Raw genomic sequence first — 24,447 nt, 5'->3', positions numbered from 1 at the left:
AGTACTCTTGCATGTATGCACACTCAAAACAACTGCATTTTCTGCTTGTCTATAATTTGCTGGTGATTCCCCACATGCTGTGTTTTAACACAGAACCCACATCAATGCAATTAACTGTACGCTGACACCTTCTCGGTACCCCCGTTTCACAACCAACATTTGTACCCAACTTCTTTCTTGCCCATGTTTATTCCAGAAGTACAATTCTGTCCATTCTAGTTTCTGGCCCCTCCTTCTGCCCCGACTATCAACCCTCAAGATTAGGCTTCAATGACTATCACCTGCACTACTGCTATCTGCTTTCTAACTTGCTAGCTTCCTCCAGTACCTCTTGCTTCCAAACTATTCTGCCCACAGTCTCCTTTACACAATCCACCACCACACTTTGGGTCCTGCCATCTCCTCTTCTTGCAATGCTCATCTCTGTTCCTAACAATCCTATCATCCTTAAGACTAAAACAGATGCTAGTTCCTCTAAGCAGTCTTGTGTGAGATTATCCCAGACAGAATGGAACTCTATTTTCTCTAATCAGTAATCAAACACTGGCATGCCTCCCATACAGCTCTTTCAAAAAACTCTTCTACTAAAGACAGTTGCATACCTACCTTTGCCCCCTTAATAAACTGGCATTCCCTGAGGACAAAGCTATCTCCTTGTTATTTTTATATTTCAAAGTGTTTACTATAGTGATTTTGACCAAGAAAACGTGCTCAATAAACCCTGCTGAAAGAAATATTATGGAGGGTAGGTAGAAGACCTAGAGGAGAACTTTAAAAATAACACCCACACCCTACACCCATTATGCCATCCTCACAAAAATACTAAGTACAACTGTACCCTATAAACCAGCAGTTGAAAATTCATGACCATACTTTGCAATTTTAATTTATTCATTTAAAAAACAGCAAAAGCAAAATATTTTCCCATCCACGGAGGTGCTAGACACATATGAAAATAATATGCTTTATTTTGTATAATATGCTTGACTTTGTATAAAAAGCAAACTGCAGGGTCTTTTCTTAAAGAGAAGTTGCTGAAATAGGTTTCTGAAGCTTAAGCTCCATTTTCACAACTTCACTGCAACTCAGTAAGGCAGGGTCTGCAACTTGAGGTTTATAACTAGAAACTTTACAGGGAACAAGTTATAGCAGTGCTGAGAAACTGCTTACAAGCAATGAGGACTCAGGTCAACTGAAGAATCCTCAATCCCCAGGCACCTGATAAAAATATTCCCTTGGCTCCTCTGAGAAAAAAGTCAAGATTACCTCTTTTTAATTAAGATGAAGAAAAGAAATAGGTAAAAAAGGCTTCTCCTCCCCATGTTCAGAGATTCACAGCATTAACCCAAGTTCAGCTTTTCCTCCATCTCACTCTAACAAATTAATTTCTATCATACCAAACACACACAAAAGCCTCAAGAATTTTCAAAGTAATTTTTCCAAGTTGTAGAATCTTACCTCCTGATGTTCCTGTCACCCCTACCACCCTCCCTACACCACTCTCTCCCATGGAGAGAGTGAGTATCATGCACGAGTGACTACTGAAACAACAGTGAAAGGCTTTCTTCCAAGTACTGGGAGCATCACTGAACACAAGTGCAAGTCTGGCTCAGGGAGAGGATGCATGTGGTTAGTGGCTGCTGCCACTTGTGAACCACTGTACATCCTAGATTTGTCACAAGCCAGGCTCATATCAGGTATCAGGAACTCACTCATTATTAACCCTTCCCTGTGGGAAGGATGTTTGAATCAGATCAGAGACCAAGGATGTAAAGAGAAGGAGGGTACAGCACGGTAACAGGGTCGTTTCTTATCATTCTCAAGGTGTCTTACCTCTCTCTGGTCATTGTCTAAACGCAGGTGTTCTGTGTGCTGCTTCTGCCGGTCTTTACGCCTCCACTGGGCAGGAGCATTCCTTTTTGTCCACCTGACAGAATCAAAGCAGACAATTAAGAATATTCTGCTAAGAAAGTAAGGTCAACTTATAGGAGAAAACTTAAACATCTAGGGACCAATGGGAAGCTACCAAGAAGGCACCAGAGGTAGCTCAAACCTTGATATAAGGGCAGGTTAAAGATCAGTGACTGGGCAATAAAGAGATATCTTTCCAAGGAACCAAGACGTTCTCTCTCTTGAAACATCTACAGAAACTTCACTTACAGATCCAAAACTATTTTCACTCATCTCTGCCTGGCCTTCGATAAACTTATCTCCAAAAGTTAACAAAGAAAAAACAATTCTGCTAAGTTACTGAGTTTCAGGTCAGACTCCAATTATTTCAACCACCACTTACTCTACTCCACCACTTACAGTGCTAGCTAGGTGCTGTCTGGGCCCAGTTATGAGATTTGCAGATGATTTCAACCCATCTGCAGTCTGGCCTTTTACAGGTCCTGATACATGGAGCTATCCCAATTTGCACAGTGGAGACGGGAGCTGACGATGCTCTGTCATCTGTTTCCTTGTTTAAACAAGTGAACAACCTGGACAGTTTGTATCTTCTCCACATTTGCTTTACAAAAGTCAAGGTCTTCTGGAAATGACAGTCTAGGTTCAGATACTATATTACCACTGTGGGGAATCTCTGGGGTTGACTCACTTGTTGCTGGCTGGCCCAGTGGAAAGCACGTCAGACTGTAGCTTAGGGAAGAAGCCTGGTTCATACTTCCCTTGTCCAATCTTCATGTCAAGTAAATGGGGGTGAATCGCAGTATGATCAATTTTTGCCAGTCGCAGCTCAATTGCTTTCTCTGGATAAGAATGAAAAATAAAGTCCAGTACTTTAAAAAATGTATCAAATTCTGGGCCATAAAACAAGTCTCAATAAATCTGAAATAACTTGATTCAGACAAAGTTCTGTGACCAACAACAATCATTAATACCTTAAAACTAAATAACACATTTCTAAATAAACCAGGAGTCAAAAAGAAAATCAAAAAAGGAAATAAAGTATTTTGAGCTAAATAAAAAGGAAAACACAAGATACCAAAATTTGTGGAACTTCATTCTTTAAAAAAGAATTTCCAAGATCCCCTCTAAATGTCACGTTTTAAAGAATCTCTAAAAAGTCGCCAGTAGCTATGTTTTTACCATTTTCCAATCACACTGATTCAAGAAACTGAGATGTCCATGCAGAATGAGATGATGTAGCTGAGCTACTCTAGGCTAGAAATCTGAAGCCAGCAGGAAGAACCCTGAACAAGCATTATTGGATTACATATCTCAGGAATATACCAATGGCATTACTCCTGGGAACGGAGTGTGTAGTTGCGGGGAGGGTCTTTGATACTCATTTTTCTGAAAGGAGTCACAGAAATGAGGGTTAGTTAGCTCTCTTTCCATATCCCAAACCCCACATTCTAACAAGACCACAAGAATTCATGTCCTGGCCACAAATGAGACCAGTGTAATTCATATCAGTATTTGGTATTCAACAAATGGATTACAGATGGGCTGAGAACTGACTGCCTCAACCTCTAGGTAGGAGAAGGTCTCAAGTCACTACAGCCTCTCATTTCAGTCTCTAGTATAAACAAACTCCTCCCTTTAGCCCCACAATGTTACGTTAAATTGCTTCAGTTGTGTCTGACTCTTTGTGACTCTATGGACTATAACTTGCCAGGCTCCTCTGTCCATGAGATTCTCCAGGCAAGAACATTGGAGTGGGTTGCCATTTCCTCCTCCAGGGGATCTTCCCGACACAGGGATCAAACCTGCATCTTTTATGCCACCTGTATTAGCAGGCAGGCTCTTTACCACTAGCGCCACCTGGGAAGCCATCTGACACCACAGAGCTATCTACAAAAGCAGGCTCCTGGTCTGGATACTCTTGGCTACAGAAACACATGCCCAGGCAGGCCAGCTCTGCACACAGTGCCAAGGCCACACGTGTGTGGGCATGCAATCCCTGCTCTGTGGGGGACCAGCCTGACCAGCTGTAATGGGTAGACCTGGAGAACACTTCAGGATGTGAGTCCCCTGGGGAGAGGACATGCATCCTGACCAAGCAGGCCCAAATTCAAGGCTTCTTGGCCTTAAGTGGTAGACCTGGGCTCTCAAAGCCATATATAAATATTGTCATTTCCAAGTATAACACAACATGAAAAGATTGGGAAGTCCTGCTTTAAAGTGATGGTTTAGGAGATCACTTTGCTCCCCAGGACCAAAACCTTAGGCAGGGTTCTGGAATCTGAAACTGGATGTGCTCTAGGAGGCAAAGATGACTATGTCAGAGTACTCCACCTGCATGGGCAACATGTCCTCAAGTCTTGGCCAAGAGGACTATCATCTTAATGAAAGGCCTAGAGCATGAGCTGAAAGATAAAGTCAGAAGGCAACCAAGCATAACGTTGAGGAAGCCAGTCACCACTTGTATCTTCAAAACCTAAAAAAATGCTTGGCACCTTCATTCATTCATTTAGTAAATACTTGGTGAGCACTTACCATACACTGGGCACGAAGTATTTACATTTAGTAAATGAACAAACAAAACATACCAACAAGCTACAAGGACACTGAATATCACTCACAGAAGTGAGCACACTACTTAGTTTGACACCTCAGGCTGAGACTATTCTCTAGTTAAACTGATCCAGACAGAATCTCTATGAACAAAAAGGTGTACTCCACCATGCAAGTAGCAAACAACTTTTAACATCTATATGTTCCAGGTACAATGTTAGAGGACTAGGAGTCAGACAATGAGTAAATACAGTCTCAGATCTTAAATTGCTCCCTGATAATGATACCTTAGAACAGAGATTATAAAGGGGAGGCAAGAACAAGGTACTACAGAGCTTAGCGAAGAAATCAACTCAGCCTGAGAGCATCAGAGAAGGCTCCAGAGGAAGAGAAACATCAGCTGGATTTCTGTTAGCAGCTTACTTACCCATAACTCACTCACCCCTTCTTTCTTGCTAACAGAATTTCAATACAGTTTGGGCTAACATTATACCAGGTCAATACTCACTTTCATAGCCTCCCTTGCACTTAACGGTAGTCACATAATATGCTTTTATGAGACAACAGAAGTTGTTGGGAATTTCTGGGAAAGCTTTTGCTTTCTGATATAAGAGGGACAATACAGCTGGCATCAACTTTCCCCTTTGCCCTGAATTTGAACATAGAAGGCCTCCTGTAACAATGAGGCAATAAGCATGAATATAATAAAAAGTCAACATGTTAAGAATATTGGAGTGAAAAGATAGAAGTTCATTTCCTGATTACAATGCTGAGCAGCTGAACCACCACCAGTTCTGCCCTTCTTGATAATTTGAGAACAATAACTCCCATTTATTTAATGCGCTGCTAATTAGATTCTCTAGTACTTACAGGAGGACTCATTCTTAACCGACACAGTGTTAAAGGATGAGAAAAAGTTTGCCAGGCAAAAAAGACAGAGGAAAGCATTGCAGGCAATGGAAACAACTTATGCAAAAGCAGAAAACAAGAGAAAGAAGCTGGCATATTTAGGAATAAGGACACGTTAGTGATATAATCCAAGAGGCTAGAAAGCTAGCAACAAGGAGGCCTCACTTGCTTCTTCCACAGTGGTACACTTCTGGTACATGGATGTGCGCAGAGTAGGTGTCCGAACATTCAACAGCCTGATCTTGTCTACTCGGGAGTCAAACACCCGGAGCACAGGATCTTTATCATCATCGTCATGACACATGATTTTGTTGTCAATGAAAGAAGCAAACATCTGAGTCTCCAAGAATCTTGAGAGGAAAGGCAGGTAGGGCTCAGGCTGATCTGACAGAAAAGATGCCTGGTGGGACCAAAAGGAAACAGAGTGTCATCAAGAGGGAAGAGGTCATGTCAGCCTCAATCAACCAAGCCTACATACCCATGAGATTCAGTAGGTTAATTGTTCTCTGAAGCTTCCCAGGTCTTTATAAAAAGCAAAGCGCAAAACCTCATCATTTTAAAAAATTTATATATTTCAAATATCCTGCAACTTTGACACATTGGCTTAAACTTACTCAGGTAACCTACTGTGGCAATCAACGTTCCCAGAATCCTAATGTTCAACCTGCATGTGCATCTTTGCCTAAGAGAGCTCTGACTGAAGGTAAATCACCTGACAGCCAATAACCAGCACTCTGCTCTAAAGCAACCAAACATTTTACCAACATTAGAAGGACCGAGAACTTGTTTCCAGCACGTTTTATGGAAGAAAAACTCATATTCAGTCACATCTTTAAATGTTCTCATTTCTTACCACCTCCCCAGCAGGACTATATTAATACTTACTTTATCAAAATTTTGCATCTGCTCTCTGTTCGTAAACCAGGATTCCTTATCCTGGCTGGGCTGAATGACAAACACCTCATAATCTGCAAACATCTGAGTGAAACGATTTGCAAAAACTTCCCGGATCTGAATGTTTAGCTGGTAAATCCTGAGTTCTTCTTCATCACACTGAACTTTGAGATCCTTATTGCTACTGGGGTCTTCACGCACTTCCAGCTACAAAAACAAAACAAAATAAAACAGTTGAGAACACCCGAGTTTTTCTTTTTATCCCAAAGAAAGGCAACGTATCCTTTTTTCCCCACAAGAGTCATTCAAAACAGAAAAAATGGGGGGGAAAAAAAGAAAGGAATTCTGACATGAAGCAGAGATAAATGAGGGTGTTCCACTTGCAGGAATCCAGCAACTCAATGAAAATGGAGAGAAACTTATTACAGGCAGAGAAATAGCATTAGAAGAAAAGGCACTAGTTATCTCAAGGGTCAGGAAAGAAGGAATTTGGGAAGGCAACAAGAAAATGATAATGTAAAGCACCAAGGTCAGACTCTCATTCTCCTTTCATCTCTTTTTCTCCCCCATATTTACGTTCCCTTTCTCCCTAAAAATTTTTCCTTATTGGTCTCTCTTAACCTTGTAAACCTCTCTAAATATTTCTCTGCTTTTCTTTAACTGGCCATTATTTTTCTTTTTTAATATCTGCGCTACTAACAAACCAGGAAAATGACATTTCACACTGCACTAAAAAAAAGAAAAAGAAAAAGCCCAACAAAATGATTATCCTATTTTGTTTATATGTAATTTAAGAAAGTGATATAACAGTGAGAATGCAGAGGGTGAAGAGATGAGTAAATAACTACAGAAAGCAGTCTCATCAAAGTCAGGCAATGGAAAGCTCATACATCCCCAGGAAGAGCAGAGGACTAGAATTCAAGAGGACCAGGTTCTAACTTCAAGTCAACCACATAGAGGCATTTAATCTTAAGCAAAACACTCAGGCTCTCTAAGTCAACAATTCCTGCTCTATGTGCTCCAGGTTGCTGTGACATTCACATGGCAATGGATCTGAAAGAGGCCCAAACTCAGACTACCACCATCATCCCTCTAAGTCTCTCTGCTGCAGTGTTTATAGAGAATGACAGCAGTTTCTCCTTGATGTCCAAAGTGAAAAGCTACCCAGATTTAGATTCAAGTAGCATTCACATGGGGGATCATGTTTGCCAGAGCCAAATCCAGGGTCTTCCACACAGAGCATCCTTTCACTATTCACAGGTATGCACTGCCCTGAACTGGGTACTTTCTTACCCTATACTTTATTTGACACCTTAGCTCAGACCCATATACAACATCTTACCTTCTCCAGGCTCACCCCAGTCCTCTTGACCAAGGCCTGCAGGCGGGCGATAGTTTCATTCTCCTTGAGGAACTCATAGGAATGTAAAGGGGAGCCTGCAATGTTTCCATTCCTCTTGTCAGAGACGAGCTCAGAGGCCCGGAGCCTCTTCAGCTTGGAAGCGCTCTCGCTACAGTGAAGGTTTCCTTCAGGGGGAATGCCAAATGCCATGAGAATCTCAGAGACTTCCTGGACAAACTCCAATTTGTTGGGAAACTGAGGCAAGTCCTCTGGTAACTCAATGAAGTGGTTGTCAATGTCCACAAAGCAGAGGTTAGCCTGGTAGTCAAAACAGGAGGAGGACTGTGAACAACTCCAGAGTTATTTAGAGGAATTATGAAGAGAGGAAAGAGCAAACATCTGCAATGGGCATAAATTAGGTGTGGCATAAAGATGGGGTGGAAGGAGGTTGACCTGAGTTCCAATCCTGCCCTGATGCTTTCCAGTCTTGGGATCTTGGGAGTTATGAAACTCTGTTTCCTCAGTTATAAAATGAAGATAAAAATACTTATCTTAGTGATAAGGATTATATAAGTACATAGATGCTTAGCATCTAGCACCAAATTCTCACATAGTAAATGCTCATAGAATATTTATTGAACTCACAAATCCTTACAACAGTAGAAAGAATACTAGGAGAGTATCAGAAAGTCTGGGTCCCAGATCTGACTCTGTCACTATCTCCCTATATGGCCCTGAGCATGCCAGTATTCCCTTATGAGCCTCATTCCTGATTTGTAAGATTTGATGGCTGGTCTTGTGATTTCTGTGCTTTCTTCTGTTTTTAAGACTGCTTCTGAGAGGACACAGAGAAACAGTACTTTCATACACTGCTGGGGAGGTAGGTAATCTGGATAAACAAAAAGCAACCTGGCAATAGTTATCCTTATTTTACAGACAAACTGACACAGAGAGGTTAAGTAACTTGTCCAAAGTCACACCGCTAGTAAGCAGTACAGCCGGGATTTGAACTCAGCTAGCCTGACTTAAGTCGTACCCTCAAGCTCTTAACCATCCACTCTTCTCCTGAGAGGTCTTAAACGTTTCTTGTTCAGTTTAACTATTTCATAGTTCTCAACCATGTTGGAATTCTCAAGTAATGCAGCTATAAATTAGAAAAGTCTTCTATCTTTGTATATTTACCTTATAACCATGAACCCGTTGCCAAGTACCTTTGTATATTTATCTTATAACCATGAACCAATTGCCAAGACAATTGTCATTTGCTTCACTGCAGAGTATTATTATGTGCTTAATTAAGTATTTGTTATAACAAGGATAAAGAGACAACCAACATCAAGGATTTAGGACAGTGTTAGTATACAATAAATGTCAATCGACACTGTTATTATCACTGTGGAATATAAAATTTCAATAAATGAATATACACACAAGTACACACTATATATTATTAAATAGGAAAATTCCATAATGAAAAGATGCTAATTATCCCCACATTTATAAATTCAATGTAAAATGGTTTTAAATCCCAGAAAGATTTTTACTTTTTTGAAGGGCATATCTGATGAACTGACTGAATCTTACCCATAAAAATAAAAGAAAAAAATAGCCAAGAAAATTCTGAGGCCACACTTATGGCAGAAAGCAAAGAAGAACTAAAGAGCCTCTTGATGAAAGAGAAAGAGGAGAGTGAAAACGTTGGTTCAAAACTCAACATTCAGAAAACTAAGATCATGGCATCTGATCCCATCACTTCATGACAAACAGATAGGGAAACAATGGAAAGAGTGACAGACTCTCTTTTCTTGGGCTCCAAAATCACGCAGATGGTGATTGCAGTCATGAAATTAAAAGATGCTTGCTCCTTGGAAGGAAAGTTATGACCAACCTAGATAGCATATTCAAAAGCAGAGACATTACTTTGCCAACAAAGGTCCGTCTAGTCAAAGCTTTGGTTTTTCCAGTAGTCATGCACAGATGTGAGAGTTGGACTATAAAGAAAGCTAAGTGCTGAAGAATTGATGCTTTTGAATTGTGGTGTTGGAGAAGACTCTTGAGAGTCCCTTGGACAACAAGGAGATCCAACCAGTTCATCCTAAAGAAAATCAGTCCTGAATATTTACTGGAAGGACTGATGCTGAAGCTGAAGCTCTAGTACTTTGGCCACCTATGCGAAGAGCTGACTCATTTGAAAAGACCCTGATGCTAGGAATGATTGAAGGCAGGAGGAGAAGGGACAACAGAGGATGAGATGGTTGGATGGCATCACTGACTCAATGGATATGAGTTTGAGCAAGCTCCAAGAGTTGGTGATGGACAGGGAGGCTTCAAACTCATGTCTATCAAGTCTTCCTTCTCCAGGGGATCTTCCCAACCTAGGGATCGAACCCGGGTCTCCTGCACTGCAGGCAAATTCTTTACTGACTGAGCTACAAAGATCCTGATTACAAGAAATGTGTATTTTTCATGCAATCCCTCTTCATATGTTTAGCCCATTTATCTATTGGGTTGCTCATCTTCTTACCGATTTGCAAAAGTTCTTTATAATCTCTTGATGCTAACTCTTTAAAGGCTATATGTGTCCTACACATATCTTCTCCTAGCTTTTATCTTTTCATTTTAAAATGTCTTTTTCTTAACTAAAAAAATCAAATTTGTCAATCTTTTATTTTATGGAAAGTGTTTTCTTCATCTTGTTCACAAAGTCCCTACCCCAAGATCAAGATTGTATTAACATTTTCTTCTAGAAGATTTAAATTTTTGCTTTTGACATTTAAATGCTTATTCCATCTCAAGTTGACTTTGTTATCTGATTAAGGTAGGAATTTTTTTTTCCTATGGACAAGCAATTTTTCCAGCTCCATTACTAAAAAGTTCTTTGGCATGGTATGTATTATTATGTATCAAAATGCTGTTCCACTGTTTCTGCTATTTATCCCTGTATCAGTAAGTCTTATATTCTAGGAGGTAGGAAGACCATATGGTAAGTCCAGCTTTATCTAACTATTTCACAGATTTTCAATCTATGAAAACTTCATGTTTTAACATGTCCATGTGCCATGTATGCATTCACTCAATACACATTTGCTGAGTGCATAAATTACTCCATTAACAAATCCATAACTAAAGAGAACTTTCCCATAACCAAGATTCAAAAATTAGAAGAATCACTTTAAATTCCACTTTCCAGAGTTCCTCCACTAGAAAACAACTTTGAACCCTTCCTTCCTTGTTAAAGAGCTAATACATGTTTAACACCTAAAAATAACACCTACTTTTACGTTTATTCCTTTAAGATTTTAAAATCATAAATGCCTTTGGATCAAGCAATTAAAAAATACAGTAAAGACAGAATTAAATCATCTAGTCTTGAAAATCACCTGCCTCACAAGCCCTGTCCATATAGCTAACGGAAGAAAGCACTGTGACCTCTCCCCTCAGAGGCACACAGTGCAATTATTTATCCTCTTGGTTCTCCTCTCTCTAAAGGGGGGAAAAAACAGTTTGTTCAATAGGAAACACAGAGGCAGCTAAACACAACTACATCCATTCAACAATGCTTGGCTACCGTTTCTCCCACTGCTCTTGACCAAACACAGAACATCTGTGAAGAATCTGATAAACTCCAAATGCTGTATCCACATATTGCAGATACTCCTGGGCAGAGGCGGCTGGAGAAAAGAAAGCAGCTCAGGCGCACTTCGGAGGTTAAGACAGGAGCCTCTGAGACAACACTACTAGCCATTCTTCACAGAGCTGGGCTGAGGCCGGTAGGGATAAGAAGGCAAAATGAAAAGAAGGCCATTCAGCTACCAGACTAACACAAGAGCTTCATGCTCTTTCCTGTCAGGACACAGAGGGCTCTGACAAACAGAAATAACTTGAAATCTACCTTAAACCCCTTTCCTTATGTGAAAAGAGGCCAACTCCTACAAACAGCTTGAGGGACAAGAAGAAGCCTGGAAGAGGCACTGAACCCAAGTGATCAGTTTTCTTCCATTAACCTTCTGTCTCATCAGGAGAGGCCATGGGAAGACTTAGCTACTCTGGGGCAGTGATCACATAGATAGCCCAAACCACAGAAGTTTCCCAAATCCCTTCCTGCAAAAGGTCACATTGGTCTTTCCCAGCCCTGAGTTCCTAGCACCAAATCACAGACAGCCTCACTGGTTAGTCTCAACAGATTACTGGGGAAAAGCTACTGACAAAGTATCCTGAGAAAGAAGGAAAGAAAGAGCGACCCAAGACAGAAAGAAAGAATACCCCCTCCCCCGACACAGTTGTGGAGGAACTGCCTCCTTCCTGTGCTCAGACAATGAAACCCAAAAAAGAAGCACAGGACAAAGAAAGCTTCACAAAAGCAGCACAGCATTCTCACTTGCTCTGGGCCAGCTGAGCTCATGTGTTGGTGTAAAAAGAAACAAAGGGCTTTTCACAGACTTCGATGCCCAAAGATGGGGCAGCAACTGATGAATTCTGACTTGGGGAGGTTAGGGAATGTACACTCTTTATGCCTCTGGATAAAGTCCCTTTTATACATCGTGTGCCCAGCCCCAATACCCTAATGATGCCCACTTGCAAAGGCCTAAGTGAATTTCCCAGCCTTAGTTATCTCTGGGTGGTAAAATCTGAGGTAATTTTTTACTTTATACTTCTGTGCACTGTTAGAATTTGAAACTATAAATGTATCATCTCTGAGACATCCTAAAATTATCTTTCAAAAATATTATCACTCTCCATTCATTATGTGTATCTTTGATGATGCTTTACTCCTTGAGAAACCCCCTCGTTCTTTACCAGCCTAAAGTTTACCAGGGGGACTTACACAGACTCAGATATCCCAGAGGTCATCTGCTAAAAATTAAGGTAGAAAATATCCAGCTGTGTACCTATCCCCACAAACACATGATCTTCAGAGGGACTGGCTGGATGAAGTGGGACTCTGAAACCCTAGAACTGCCTATAAAGTACACACAGGTATTCTCCAACCTGCCACTCCTTCTCAAGGGGACCACAAGGAGAGGCAGAGTACAACAGATGCAGCAACAGTGGCGTACAAGAGAGTGCAAAAGGTCCAGCAGGCTGGATGCAAAAGTGGAGGCTCCAACATCCCGGAACAGAGTGAGATTCTGGGTTTCTCAAACAACCCACAGTTTCTCAAACAGTCCTGTTAAGAAAACTGCTGGTCTCCCAGCAGCCTCTTCACATACCCACATACACAAAGCCCACACAGAATGATACTGAGAGACCCTACAGGAAATAGAACTTGACCGCAAGTATACAGCCAGCTGATGCCAAAGATGAAAATAAAACAACTCTGGCTTCTTGCCTAGTGACCTATTTATTAGATTATGCATGCCTCTTTGCCTTTCTACCTTCAATCATTTCTACTGTTATTCTTATTTGACTTTTACAAAAGTATAGTTAGGTTTACCATAAAGAAGTGTCAATATTAAATATACAATCATTTAAAGCAACAACAAAAAGCTCTCCACACTCCAATCTTTGATATCTATTCTTTAGGCATTTTAGTAGACAAATACATATAAAAACCCAATACCCCCAAATGCAATGGTTTTCTCCATCATTGTGAAAGCCAAAATGGAGTCAGTATTGCTAAAAGAGATCTCTAAAATGGAGCCAGGAGGCCACTAAGGAAGTATGTTTGCACGACTCAGGCTGGATGGATTCAGACCTTTCGGCCTGATGAAGTCACCCAGAACACCTCCAAAAACTCAAGATACTAAAAGGCCCTTACCCTTAAACAATTTGTAACAGTCTATATATTTATAGGACCCCTACCATAAAATAACTTGCGATTTCTTAAGGACAAATATTCTGACTTAGGTTAGAGTCGATCACAACTCTCACAGGGCAACTTTTAACAACTTCATGGTTTTTTGTCCTTATAAGTCCCTGACTCTTTCTTTTCCTTGGAACACTCTTTCAGGGCTACCAAATCTGATTCTCCCCAACTGCAAATTTTAAGTCCCCAAATAAACTCTGTTCTTTTTGCAGACTTCTGAATTTTTTTTAAGCTGACATCATTTAGATCTTTTCTTTCTTAATTCATCTTGTCCCACCCCAAAAAGCACAAAGCACTATAGAATCAAAGAAGCAAAGGAGGCAGAAGACCAAAAACTACAAAGAAGACATTTTGATTCTAAAACCAAAGGACAGAGAAAAAGAGATGCATCTGAATATAATTTAAATATTACAGGTATGATCTAATTATCAGGATTGTTCATCACCGTGGCTACCCAGACATGCCCAACAACATGAGGCTGCTCAGACCCAATTCCATGAGAATGGTCTCTTCTTTGGAGGTCCTTTTACTCATATTCCTCAGTTGTACATAAAAATCTTCCCCCAAAAAATCACTGGTAGAGGGATGACACCATTGTGTGAATACTCCAAAGTGTTCTTCCCAGGCCTTTCCACTGACTATGAAAATCAGAGTAGTAAAGCCCAATTCCCCCAGCTAGTTTCATACCAGCCACGAATTGACCAAAAGAGGTAGACGAGTTTTACCTGTAGTTCTAGGAAAATAAACAGTGAACAATCTTATTTCTAATGGTGCTTTAAATTTATTTTAGAATGAAGTACTAAATAAATAAATACTTATTTTTAATCAGTTATTTTAGTATTTAAAACAATAGAAATGACCAACAGACCATTCTCACAGCAAGAGAGGAAACACATTATCTCAAGGCCTTCATTATCTTGAGCAAGGAAAATTTTCAAAGATGTCTCAGTACTACAAGAATCACTATGATCTGGTCAACTTTTACAGAGCCACTGTGGCCTATAAAAGAAAACCAATGATTTATTAATATAAGTCTGGCTACTAAAGTAGCTATAAAATTATATTATGTGGAATTTCTTTAAATAATATGAAATAGTATAGAAATAAAACACAATTAAATGTACGATAACTGTTGAAGCTAAGTATTGAAAACAGATTCACTATGCTCCTCTTCCATGTAAATTTAAAATTTTACGTAATTAAGATTTTCTAATAAATGTCTTATAAATACATAAAATCCTGTGTTTGAAAAATTGTGCATGAAAAAGGCAGTTCATAATAGTATAAACACAGATTACAATAAATGTTATATCAGGTGATAAACAAGTGTTTCTGGAATGATATAAATTGAGCTCAATGTTCATTATTTTTACTTTTTCCCTGGAAAGTTATTTATGTTCTCCAAAAAGAAAATAAACTTGGCGATACCACCCTGGACTCATCCCAAAGCCCTTCTCTCCCAAATCCTGTATCAGGGCCACAGGCACCAGCACCCAAGCTCCACATTTCTCTTACCTCTTGAGGCAGCTCCAGTTTTGACCGGTCATCCAAGCCATTGGAATGCAAGCCCATCAAGTATGGGACAGGAGCATCTAAGAAATGTAGGAGAGAAGCCGGGAGAATAGGAACATAGACATGCTGCCACTGGAAAGGAAACATGAGAGCTGTAATTGTCTCCGCCACAGTCATCAGTCGCTGGTAATCTAGGTCAAAAAAATAAACACATACACACAAACCAGTCAAAAACAAGGCATCTGCTTCTCCAATAGTAATTAAAAAATTTTAATACAATTCCACATGTAGAAAGAACAGTATAAACTTCAGCAAGGGTGCTCAGAGCATGATTCCCTTATGGGAATCAAAGAGACAACCCAGAAACCTCAGTGGATCATATGCTGAAGTATACATCCTCCCACACACACAGGTCCATACTCATTATAACATTTAATAGAAATACAATAGAAATCATAAATGGCACCTTGCTCTAAATACTAAATGAGAAGGTTAAGTAGATTCTCTTAAGTAGAAAGAGGGTAGAGAACTAGAACAAAAAAAAAAGGAACTGTGGTCTGGTTTCTATTCAGCATGAATGCCAAACACCTCATTTACCGCTTACATGCGTCTGCATTCTCTAAAGAGCTGATGTGAACTTTGCAGTCAAGATCAAGACCAAAGAACCACCAACCAAACAGAAGCTGGTTTTCTACCCTTAGCCAAGTCTGCCCCCAACCTGACAACCTAGCCTGAATGGAAACAGTATGAAAGTGTCATTTTCACACTTTGATAAAAACCTTCCCTAGAACTTGACAGACTCAGAAGACTGATTTTCATTACTCAAAAGCCTATTCTAGGTCAGAGAGCACAGCTTGGAAGAGAAGGCTTATGTTCAAAGTTTAACTTTTCTTAAGGATGCAATTTCTAGACTTGTTTTTCTTTTAGTTTTTGGAGTTTTATTTTTAAAATAAGCAAAGCCAATACAATAGATTTATTAAAATCAAAATTTAACAAGTTACTATTTACAAATGGTATGATGGTTTCAGATACTTAAGGACAAAGTAGGAACAAAAATTTTACAACCATATGAGTAATATCCTCTTGGAACAGTTGATTTCAAATGAGTGAGTTTTCACAGGGGTTAAACAGCTTTATGCACTAAAAACTCAGCCCACCATTTAAGCAAATCCCAGCTTAAAGGAGTTATAAGTAACAAAAAGCTTTCCAGAAAATGAAGATAAATGAGTAGGAAGTGAGCAGAAGCTGATATGCATCAACTAGATAGAGAAGTTTTAGCAAAGCATCCTGTGTGGTCACCAATAAAACTCTGGAGCAGCTTACACGTTGTTCCTGACTAAGCATGACCTGGAAATAGTTTTTGGGTTTTTTTTAACTAGTAATGCAATAATTAAAAACTGATGACTAAAACTTCATCTTCTCAAACATTTACAGGTGGCCCTCTGCTTCCCTGGTGGCTCAGCTGGTAAAGAAGCTGCCTGCAATGAAGGAGACCTGGGTTCAATCCCTGGGCTGAGATGATCCCCTGGAGAAGGGAACAGCTACCCACTTCAGCATTCTGGTCTGGAGAATCCCATGGACTCTATAGTCCATGGGGTTGCAAAGAGTCAGACATGACTGAGCGACTCTCACTTCACTTCACTTCATTCTCTATCTACAGTTCCACATCCAAGGATTCAAACAACCATGGATTGTTCATTCTTATAGTACATATTTATTGAAAAAAATCCACATATAAGTGGATCCATGTAATTCAAACCCATGTTTTTCAGTGTCAGCTGTTTCATCCAGTTTAAGTCAAGAAACATGGGCTTCCTAGACGGCACTAGTGGTAAAGAATCTGCCTGCCAATGCAGGAGACACAGGTTCTAGCCCTAGGTCAAGAAGATCCCCTAGAGGAGGGCATGGCAACCCACTCCAGTATTCTTGCCTAGAGAATCCCATGGACAGAGTACCCTGGCAGGCTACAGTCCATGGGGCTGCAGAGTCTGACACGACTGAGCAACTAAGCAGTCAAGAAACAGTAACTAAAAAAGCAACAAGACTTACACAAGTCTATACATCAGCCAGAGACAGGAGTCTGAAACATCATTATTTAAAACAAGTTGCAAAGTGAAGCCTCAGGAACCACACTCAGTCAACAGAGGCTTTTCTTGTTTGTTCTGCAGTGTTTAACAAGAACACTGTTACTGTTGCTGCTGCTGCTGCTGCTGCTGCCGCCGCCAAGTCGCTTCAGTCGTGTCCGACTCTGTGCCACCCCATAGGATCCTCGTGAAAAACTGGAAGATCTAGAAACATCAGGCCAGGATTTCCAAAGGAATTAACTGGAGCTAACTACTGGCTGTCCATTTTAGATGGGGTATATGCTATTCAATTCAACACAGTCTCTATTACTTCAAATCATATCCAGAATCCAACCAGTTCACACCACTTTGCTGTTACCTCCTTAGTGAAGAGACAACACAGAGTCTCACTTCGATTATTACAGTGGTCTCCTAACCAACATTATTCAGACTTTGCCCATGGACCAGATCTGGGACAATTTGACCTCAAAATAAAAAAAATTAATTATAGTAATGGACCATATAACCTACTGAATAAAATAAAAATCTATGAGTCCATACAATAATAAACAAGGGAGAATGAAATGTTCTTCCTCACAGCCTGGTAACTAATTCAGACTAGAATTATCAAAGGATGCTAAAGCTATTAGGTAAAACTTTGAACAGCAACAATAAATTTATGGTTTCAAAGTATCAACTCACAAATTAGTTATTAATTACAAAGGTTAAAAATGATAACGTTCAGTTAAGAAATTCAGCAGACATCACCTTAACCAAGTGATCAAATTAACATTATCAAAAATGGGACAAGCGAACATCATGTACCTCCTGTGATAAAAACAGACATGATGTGCCTCTTGATATAATGCACTGAGAGAACCACTACATCACTTCTGTGATATCACAGCCAAAAATGTATAACCTGAATCTAGCCAGAAGGAAACATCAGAAGAAAAACCCAAATGGAGGTTCATTTTACAAAATACCTTGCCTGTACTCTACAAAAACGTCAGTCATAAGAGACATGAAGAATTGACTACTAAAAGCAATATGCATACTTCATATGTTACTGGACTAAAATTCTGAACCAGGAATTTTTTTAAAATTATCATTCACTTTTATGTGGAGTCTAAGAAATTAAACGAGGTTATAACAAAAAAGAAACAGACTCATAGATAGAACAAACAAATGAGAGGTAAAAACTATTATGTATAAAATAAGCTACAATGACCTATTGTACAGTGCAGGGAACACAGGGAATATTGTCTGTATTCTCTGACAATATTTTATAACAACTACAACTGGAATATAACCCTTAAAAATCATGAATCACTATGGTGTACGCCTGAAACTTACATAGTAGTGTATCAACTATCCCTCAATTTTTAAAAATTTATCATAAAGGACATTATTGGACAGTGGTAAATGAAACCTGAATACAGTATTATTATTTTGTTAATGTTAAATTTTCTAAATTTATTAATCATATTATGGCTATATTAAAAAATGTTCTTGTTCTTACAAAATAAAAGCTGAAGTACTAAGGAGTCAAGGAACATGGGACCTACAGTGACTCTCAATGGTTCATTTCTGTTCACACACATACAGAGATACAGAGGGAATGATAAAACAATGCACCCAGATGTTAACAACTGGTGAATTGTGGCAGAGTACACAAGAGCTCTTTGAACATTTCTTGCAACTCTTCTATAAGCTGGGAATGATTTCAAAATAAAAAGTCAAAAATCTTCAAACCTCTAATGACTAAACATCTCAGAGTAACAAAGTCCTTACAATGGCCTACAGGACTCTACAATTTGGCCTCCTGTTAAGTCTCTCACACTATCTGCTATTAAGCGCCTGCTCTCTCACACCATTATATCCATCAGGCACCCTCACTGTTCCTGGACATACCAACTACATTTTTGTCTCAGAACCTTTCTATTCTTTGTGCTCTTTGACTGGAAAACTTTTCCCACAAACATTAACATGGATCACTCAGAGAGGCCTAATCTTTGCCAAGCAAGCAAAAATCACCTCTTTCCCACTAAAATGTAAGTTCTATTATAGCAGGAATGTTTATCTATTTTGTCCACCCTGAATTTCTAGCCCCTAGAATAACACCTGGCACACAACACACTCTCAGTAAATATGTTCTGAATGAATGAATTTTATGTTACTTAATTCACTCCCTTAATACATATTTTTTCCTTCTGCTCTATTTATTGTTTTGTCCAAATCCGCTGCTCAAAATCACTTAAACTCTCATTTATAAAAAACAATTCAGTTATAACAAACAACAGAGAAAAGCAACACATTCTCATTTTCTCAAATATATTTTTTTCAAATATATGAAGGGTCATCACTACCATCAGGCTGAGGAAGGGGCAGAAACAACTCTGCAGAGTGATAGGACAAACTGGTAGAAAGTACGTCCCGCAAACATCAACTCCTGCCTCCTCTTTTCAGCATCAGTCAGACTTTAGGAGGCAGGATTCTCCTCTCAGACTGCAGAGTCCAGCAAAAGGCCATGATGATAGTCAATAAGAAATGGTAGACCTCTCATGTTCCATTAGTTTGCCATCCAGCGTGTGTGCATACTAAGTCACTTCAGTCATATCTGACTCTTTGGGACTGTATGGACCATAGGCTGCCAGGCTCCTCTGTCCATGGGATTCTCTAGGCAAGAATACTGGAGTGGGTTGGCATTTCCTCCTCCAGGGGGTCTTCCCAACCCAGGGATCAAACCCATATCACTTCTGTCTCCTGCTTTGGCAGGTGGGTTCTTTACCACTAGCGCCACAAGTTAATTTAGTTGATGCTAAATAGGGAATTCTGTATTTGTTCTTTGCAATTGGTTGAAAATTCACATACTTGGAATTTACAAAAGCTGATGAGTCATGGGAAGCAAAAGATCTGGATTCTGCTCAAACTCTAACAGCCCTTGGCCTTTACAGTCACCCCCATTGTTACCCGAATTGGAAAAAAAGAGAGGCCCTAGGCAGGAAGAGAGCTCTAGTAAGCACTGACTTACGCTGTGAGTAGAGCAGGATTTGAAACTCCAGAAGGGCACAAGTAAAAAGCTGAAAGACATTCTCCACTCCAAGCAGTTCAAAGACCTCTTTGACAGGAAAGTCGAACAGGGGAAGCTCATTGGTACTTGGTCTCTGGCAGACGATCGGCCCATAGACCCCAGAAAACTTCAAGGACCGGCCGGGAGGTGGGAGTGGCACCTCATATAGTACGTTGTATATGTAGCTCTCAAGGGGCAGTGGAGGGGGCTGAGGCGAAGTGACTGCCTGGTGAAGCTGTTCCAGCACACTCCGACATGCTTTCATGAAGGACATGGGCGTGATGAGGCAGATGCACTTAGAGACGTAGAGTGTATCCCGGCTAATGTCGTAGGAGTTGAAGCGCTGCAGCTTGGTCCCAGGAGTGCCATCACCGTCCTCCATGCCACTGAGGTCTCGGCTATCACCAAGTGGGGCGTGGAGGACATCATACTCTGCATTGTGCATGTGGTAGAGGGTCTGCATTGCACTGCAGATCTGCTTGCTAGTCACCTCCTCATAAAATGTGAGAGCAAACCCGAAGGTCCGAGAGCCATCCTCCCTAGTGATAATAAAGGCATGGAACTGAGGCTCCCTGGGATCAGCCTGGGTCTTGAATGCCAGCCCTTTGGGCATGCATAGCTGTAAAAGACAACCAGAAAATAACGAGTGAGAACACACTGCTATTCCTCTTCTCAGAACACCATCACTACTTATTTATTAACACTGAAAGAGCACCTACTATGCTGTGTGTCTGGAATATCAAGTCCCACACAGCAAACTATCTGCCCTAAAGAACTCCCATTCTAAGACACACACTATTAACTAAAATTACATTGTAGTTATCAAGGCTATATAGAAGTATACACAAAGTACCAGAGGAACACAAAACAACTCAGTCTCAGTCTTCATTAGAAAAGGCTTCAGAGATGAGCTTATGCCTGAACTCATTAGGTAGACAAGAGAAAGAAGGGTATTTCATGGGCACACACACAAAAAAAGTGCATAAAGAAGGTTAAAGAAAGCTTGGAGAATTTAGGTAGGTGGTCAAGCATGACAGCATGTATTAGGAGATGATGCTAGAAACATATCTAAAAACCAGACAGATGCAACTTCATACCTAAAAATAAACCAAGTTTTAGACTCTATCCAGTTCACAAGATTCTGTCATCAACAAAATCTTCTCTTTTCAGAGGGAAAAAAAAGGGGGGGAGGGGGGAAATGTTCATTTCATATAATGCAAAGAGATGACATAATCAGGATAAAGATGTACTTTTTTCACTTTAACTCAGATGCGTTATATAAAGAAACTGAACAGCTAATCAAAGTGACCTGAATCAATCAGTTTTCATTTTCTACTTTTTCACCAACCTAGTCATACAAATGGACTTTGAGGAGCCTGGGTTAACAAGTACAAGGAGCTACATTATGGTATTTCCATTATTCTTGAACTTGACTTCTCAAAGCCTAAATGTTTCTAGAATATACCATGTTAAAAGGAAATCAGCACCAGACTAGGAGTCAAAAGACTTGAGGCTCTCTAGACTCAGATTCCTCCCCTGTAAAATGAAGATAATACTGTTTACTCTGCCTACTTCACAGGCTTATTGTGTCCATCAAACAAAATCATCCTCACAAAGCTATTAAAAAATAATGAAGTACAAAGATGTGGTCAAGGGCAGAGTTCTGGAACTAGTATTTAAGCTTACTCAAACAGCTCCTTAGCCATGTGACTTGAACACATTACCTAACCTCTCTGGATCTTAGTTTCCTTACCCATAAAATATGTGTGTCTGTGTTTATTTAATATTATCTACATGAAGGATTTCATTTTTTGCTGTTTAGTCACTAGGTCGTGTCCAACTCATTGCGACCCCATGGACTGTAACCCACCAGGCTCCTCTATCCATGGGATTTCCCAGGCAAGCACACTGGAGTGGATTGCCATTTCCTTCCCCAGGGGATCTTTCCAACCCAGGGATTAAACTCACATCTCCTGCATTGGTACATGTGTTCTTTACCACTGAGCCACCAGGGTAGCCCACGTAAGGGGTACTATGAGAATTAAATGAGTTAATTCATGTCAAGTACTTATCACAGTACCTAGCATAAGTTGAATACTCAGTAAATGTTATTCATGGTAGTATTCTTCTAGAGATTAAAAATGCTGCCTTATCTGTGTACTAAGTCACTTCAGTCGTGTCTGACTCTTTGTGACTCCATGGACTGTAGCCCACCAGGCTTCTTTGTTCATGGGATTTTCCAGGGAGAACAGTGGAATGTGTTGCCATTTCCTTCTCCAGAGGATCTTCCCAACCCAGGGATTGAACCCATGTTTCTTTGGTCTCCTGCACTAGCAGGCAGGATCTTTACCACTGGCACCAGCTGGGTGCTAAAATTATACTAAAACAAAAATTCATTTCTGCCATATTACTCAGATATATACAATACAAATTAAGATTTAAATCTCAACATACAGTATCAATGCTATAAGCAACTAAGAGCTCAATCTCACAAAAAAAGTTCACTAACCCAATACTAAGTACTTGTCTGACTCAACAGAAGCACACTGTGACTTTTGGTATAGCTGATATATTCTGAGTATTTGATAAAGTGATCAAAATGCAGAATCATGAACAACATGCGTATTACCCCATCTTCAGAAGTTATTGATCCTTGGTGGAATCATAGCTACCATAGTCTGAACTTACAATCCTACTGTAAATTACTCCGTAAATTATCTCACACTTGTAGCTAACAAATACTAACCATTCCCACTGCATCTTGGTCAAAGGGATTCCAGTCCACATTCTCAGGATATCGTGCAAGGACCTTAGACTTGAATGTTCGTCTCAATGGTGTCTGCTCAAAATTTTCTCCTGCAAGAAAAACAACAGAGCAAATCATCTCCACAAAGTCCCTTGAAACCACAGGGTTATGAATATTAGAGCTTGGCAGTCCAGCAAGGTACAGAAATGAAGGCAAAAGGGTTAGTATGTCAACCATCTAAGAACAGGAAAGGCATTATAGTTATTAGATTATAGATCAGTAAGGAAGCTGGAAAAGTTTAGCATGGTTAATACTGGACACTGCTAGATACCTTGGCTTTTGTTTAAAATGAAATCATTACTACAAATCCAATAGTTAATCTTATTAGGAGAAGAGGGGAGAAAACACAAGGGAAGATGAAGGATTATATCGTTGTTTCCCACCCACCCAAAAGCAACATTTACTTTGGTAAAAGTCAACTGAAAACATGACAGAAGCATAAATTATTTTAAATTAAAAATAAAGTATGAAAAAAAAAATAAAGTATGCATTTCTATGATCTCTGAAAAAATACAAGGCAGATTTTTCAGGATAAATGAGTTATTTGTCAGTTGAGAATCATTTGAAATTTCTGAATTCCTCCTTTGTTTCCTCCATCCCTTCCTAAAAACATTAAGAGTAGACAGAAATAAGGACATTAAGAAGGAAAGAGGAAGAATCAAAGAACCCACCACCTAGAAGGATAGGAATATGAAAAATCTATTGGTCGAAAAAAGCATAAGAAAGTTAGAATGTCAAAGGGTACAAAATGCCGCCGGAGAGACTTATATAAGAGCCACCAGAATGCTATGGGTGTTTTCAAGTTTGTTTTTACCTTCAGTTGTACTTGAAATGAAAGAGCTGGCACCATCCCTGGCTTTAGAAGCCTGTATGTACTGGCATAATGCTACATGATAAATAAAACAACACAGGATTACAATAAAGCAATGTTAATCAAACTTTTTTGACCATGACTCCAGTATGAAACAAAGTTTATATCATGAAGCAATAAACACATACGTAATATGTATACATAAATTCACTTAAAAATTTCACCCAAAAAATACTTACCCTTACTACATGAGATGTCTTTTCATAATTTCTACTCTATATCATTTAAAACCAAAATGCTACCTGCAGACCTACTAATGGCCACGATTCAGTTTGAAAAAATTACAATATAGTATAGTGGGAAAAACAGCTCAACAGATGTTAAAGTACTATAAAGCCACTAATGCTTTCTCTGAAAGTATACCACCAAATATTGTTTTTCCCAAGGAATGAGGGAGAAGGGAACAAATTAAATGCACCTAAATATTTCAAACATATAAATTTACTAGTTATCATGGGAAAATATGTGGGAAACATGACCAAGGACAATTTAATTGAATTACATATCTATTTACTGAGTAATCGTGTTATACAAGGGCCTTAGGTACTGTGGAGGATAGAGATGAACCACCTATCCTCAAGAACCGTTCCATCAAACGTATATGAAACATTCTATAGGAAAAAGAACACACACAAATAACAATTTTGCAGGGAGGGTTATTAGGTGGGAGGCTCCGCTTATGTGATTTATCCATTCAGAGCACACTTGCA

At 39.6% G+C, this 24,447-nt stretch overlaps 1 protein-coding gene across 2 annotated transcripts in view; it reads right to left on the bottom strand.

Annotated features, from left to right (window-relative positions):
* DENND5A (DENN domain containing 5A) overlaps nucleotides 1-24,447 on the bottom strand; it is a 101,688-nt gene that overhangs the window by 24,608 nt on the left and 52,633 nt on the right. For both annotated transcript variants that reach the window (XM_015101040.4, XM_060399925.1), the window contains exons 2-10: nucleotides 23,681-23,752; nucleotides 22,807-22,916; nucleotides 20,022-20,679; nucleotides 14,928-15,115; nucleotides 7,607-7,924; nucleotides 6,256-6,471; nucleotides 5,536-5,770; nucleotides 2,600-2,750; nucleotides 1,834-1,927 (exon numbers count right to left, since the gene is read on the bottom strand). In XM_015101040.4, coding sequence (XP_014956526.2) covers nucleotides 1,834-1,927; nucleotides 2,600-2,750; nucleotides 5,536-5,770; nucleotides 6,256-6,471; nucleotides 7,607-7,924; nucleotides 14,928-15,115; nucleotides 20,022-20,679; nucleotides 22,807-22,916; nucleotides 23,681-23,752 — 2,042 coding nt within the window. The remainder of the gene's footprint in view (nucleotides 1-1,833; nucleotides 1,928-2,599; nucleotides 2,751-5,535; nucleotides 5,771-6,255; nucleotides 6,472-7,606; nucleotides 7,925-14,927; nucleotides 15,116-20,021; nucleotides 20,680-22,806; nucleotides 22,917-23,680; nucleotides 23,753-24,447) is intronic.

Source organism: Ovis aries, chromosome 15 (genome assembly GCF_016772045.2).
Source record: "Ovis aries strain OAR_USU_Benz2616 breed Rambouillet chromosome 15, ARS-UI_Ramb_v3.0, whole genome shotgun sequence".
NCBI classification, from domain to species: domain Eukaryota; kingdom Metazoa; phylum Chordata; class Mammalia; order Artiodactyla; family Bovidae; genus Ovis; species Ovis aries.
Note: the sequence above shows the minus strand (reverse complement) of the source record. Positions and strands in the feature narration are given on the sequence as shown.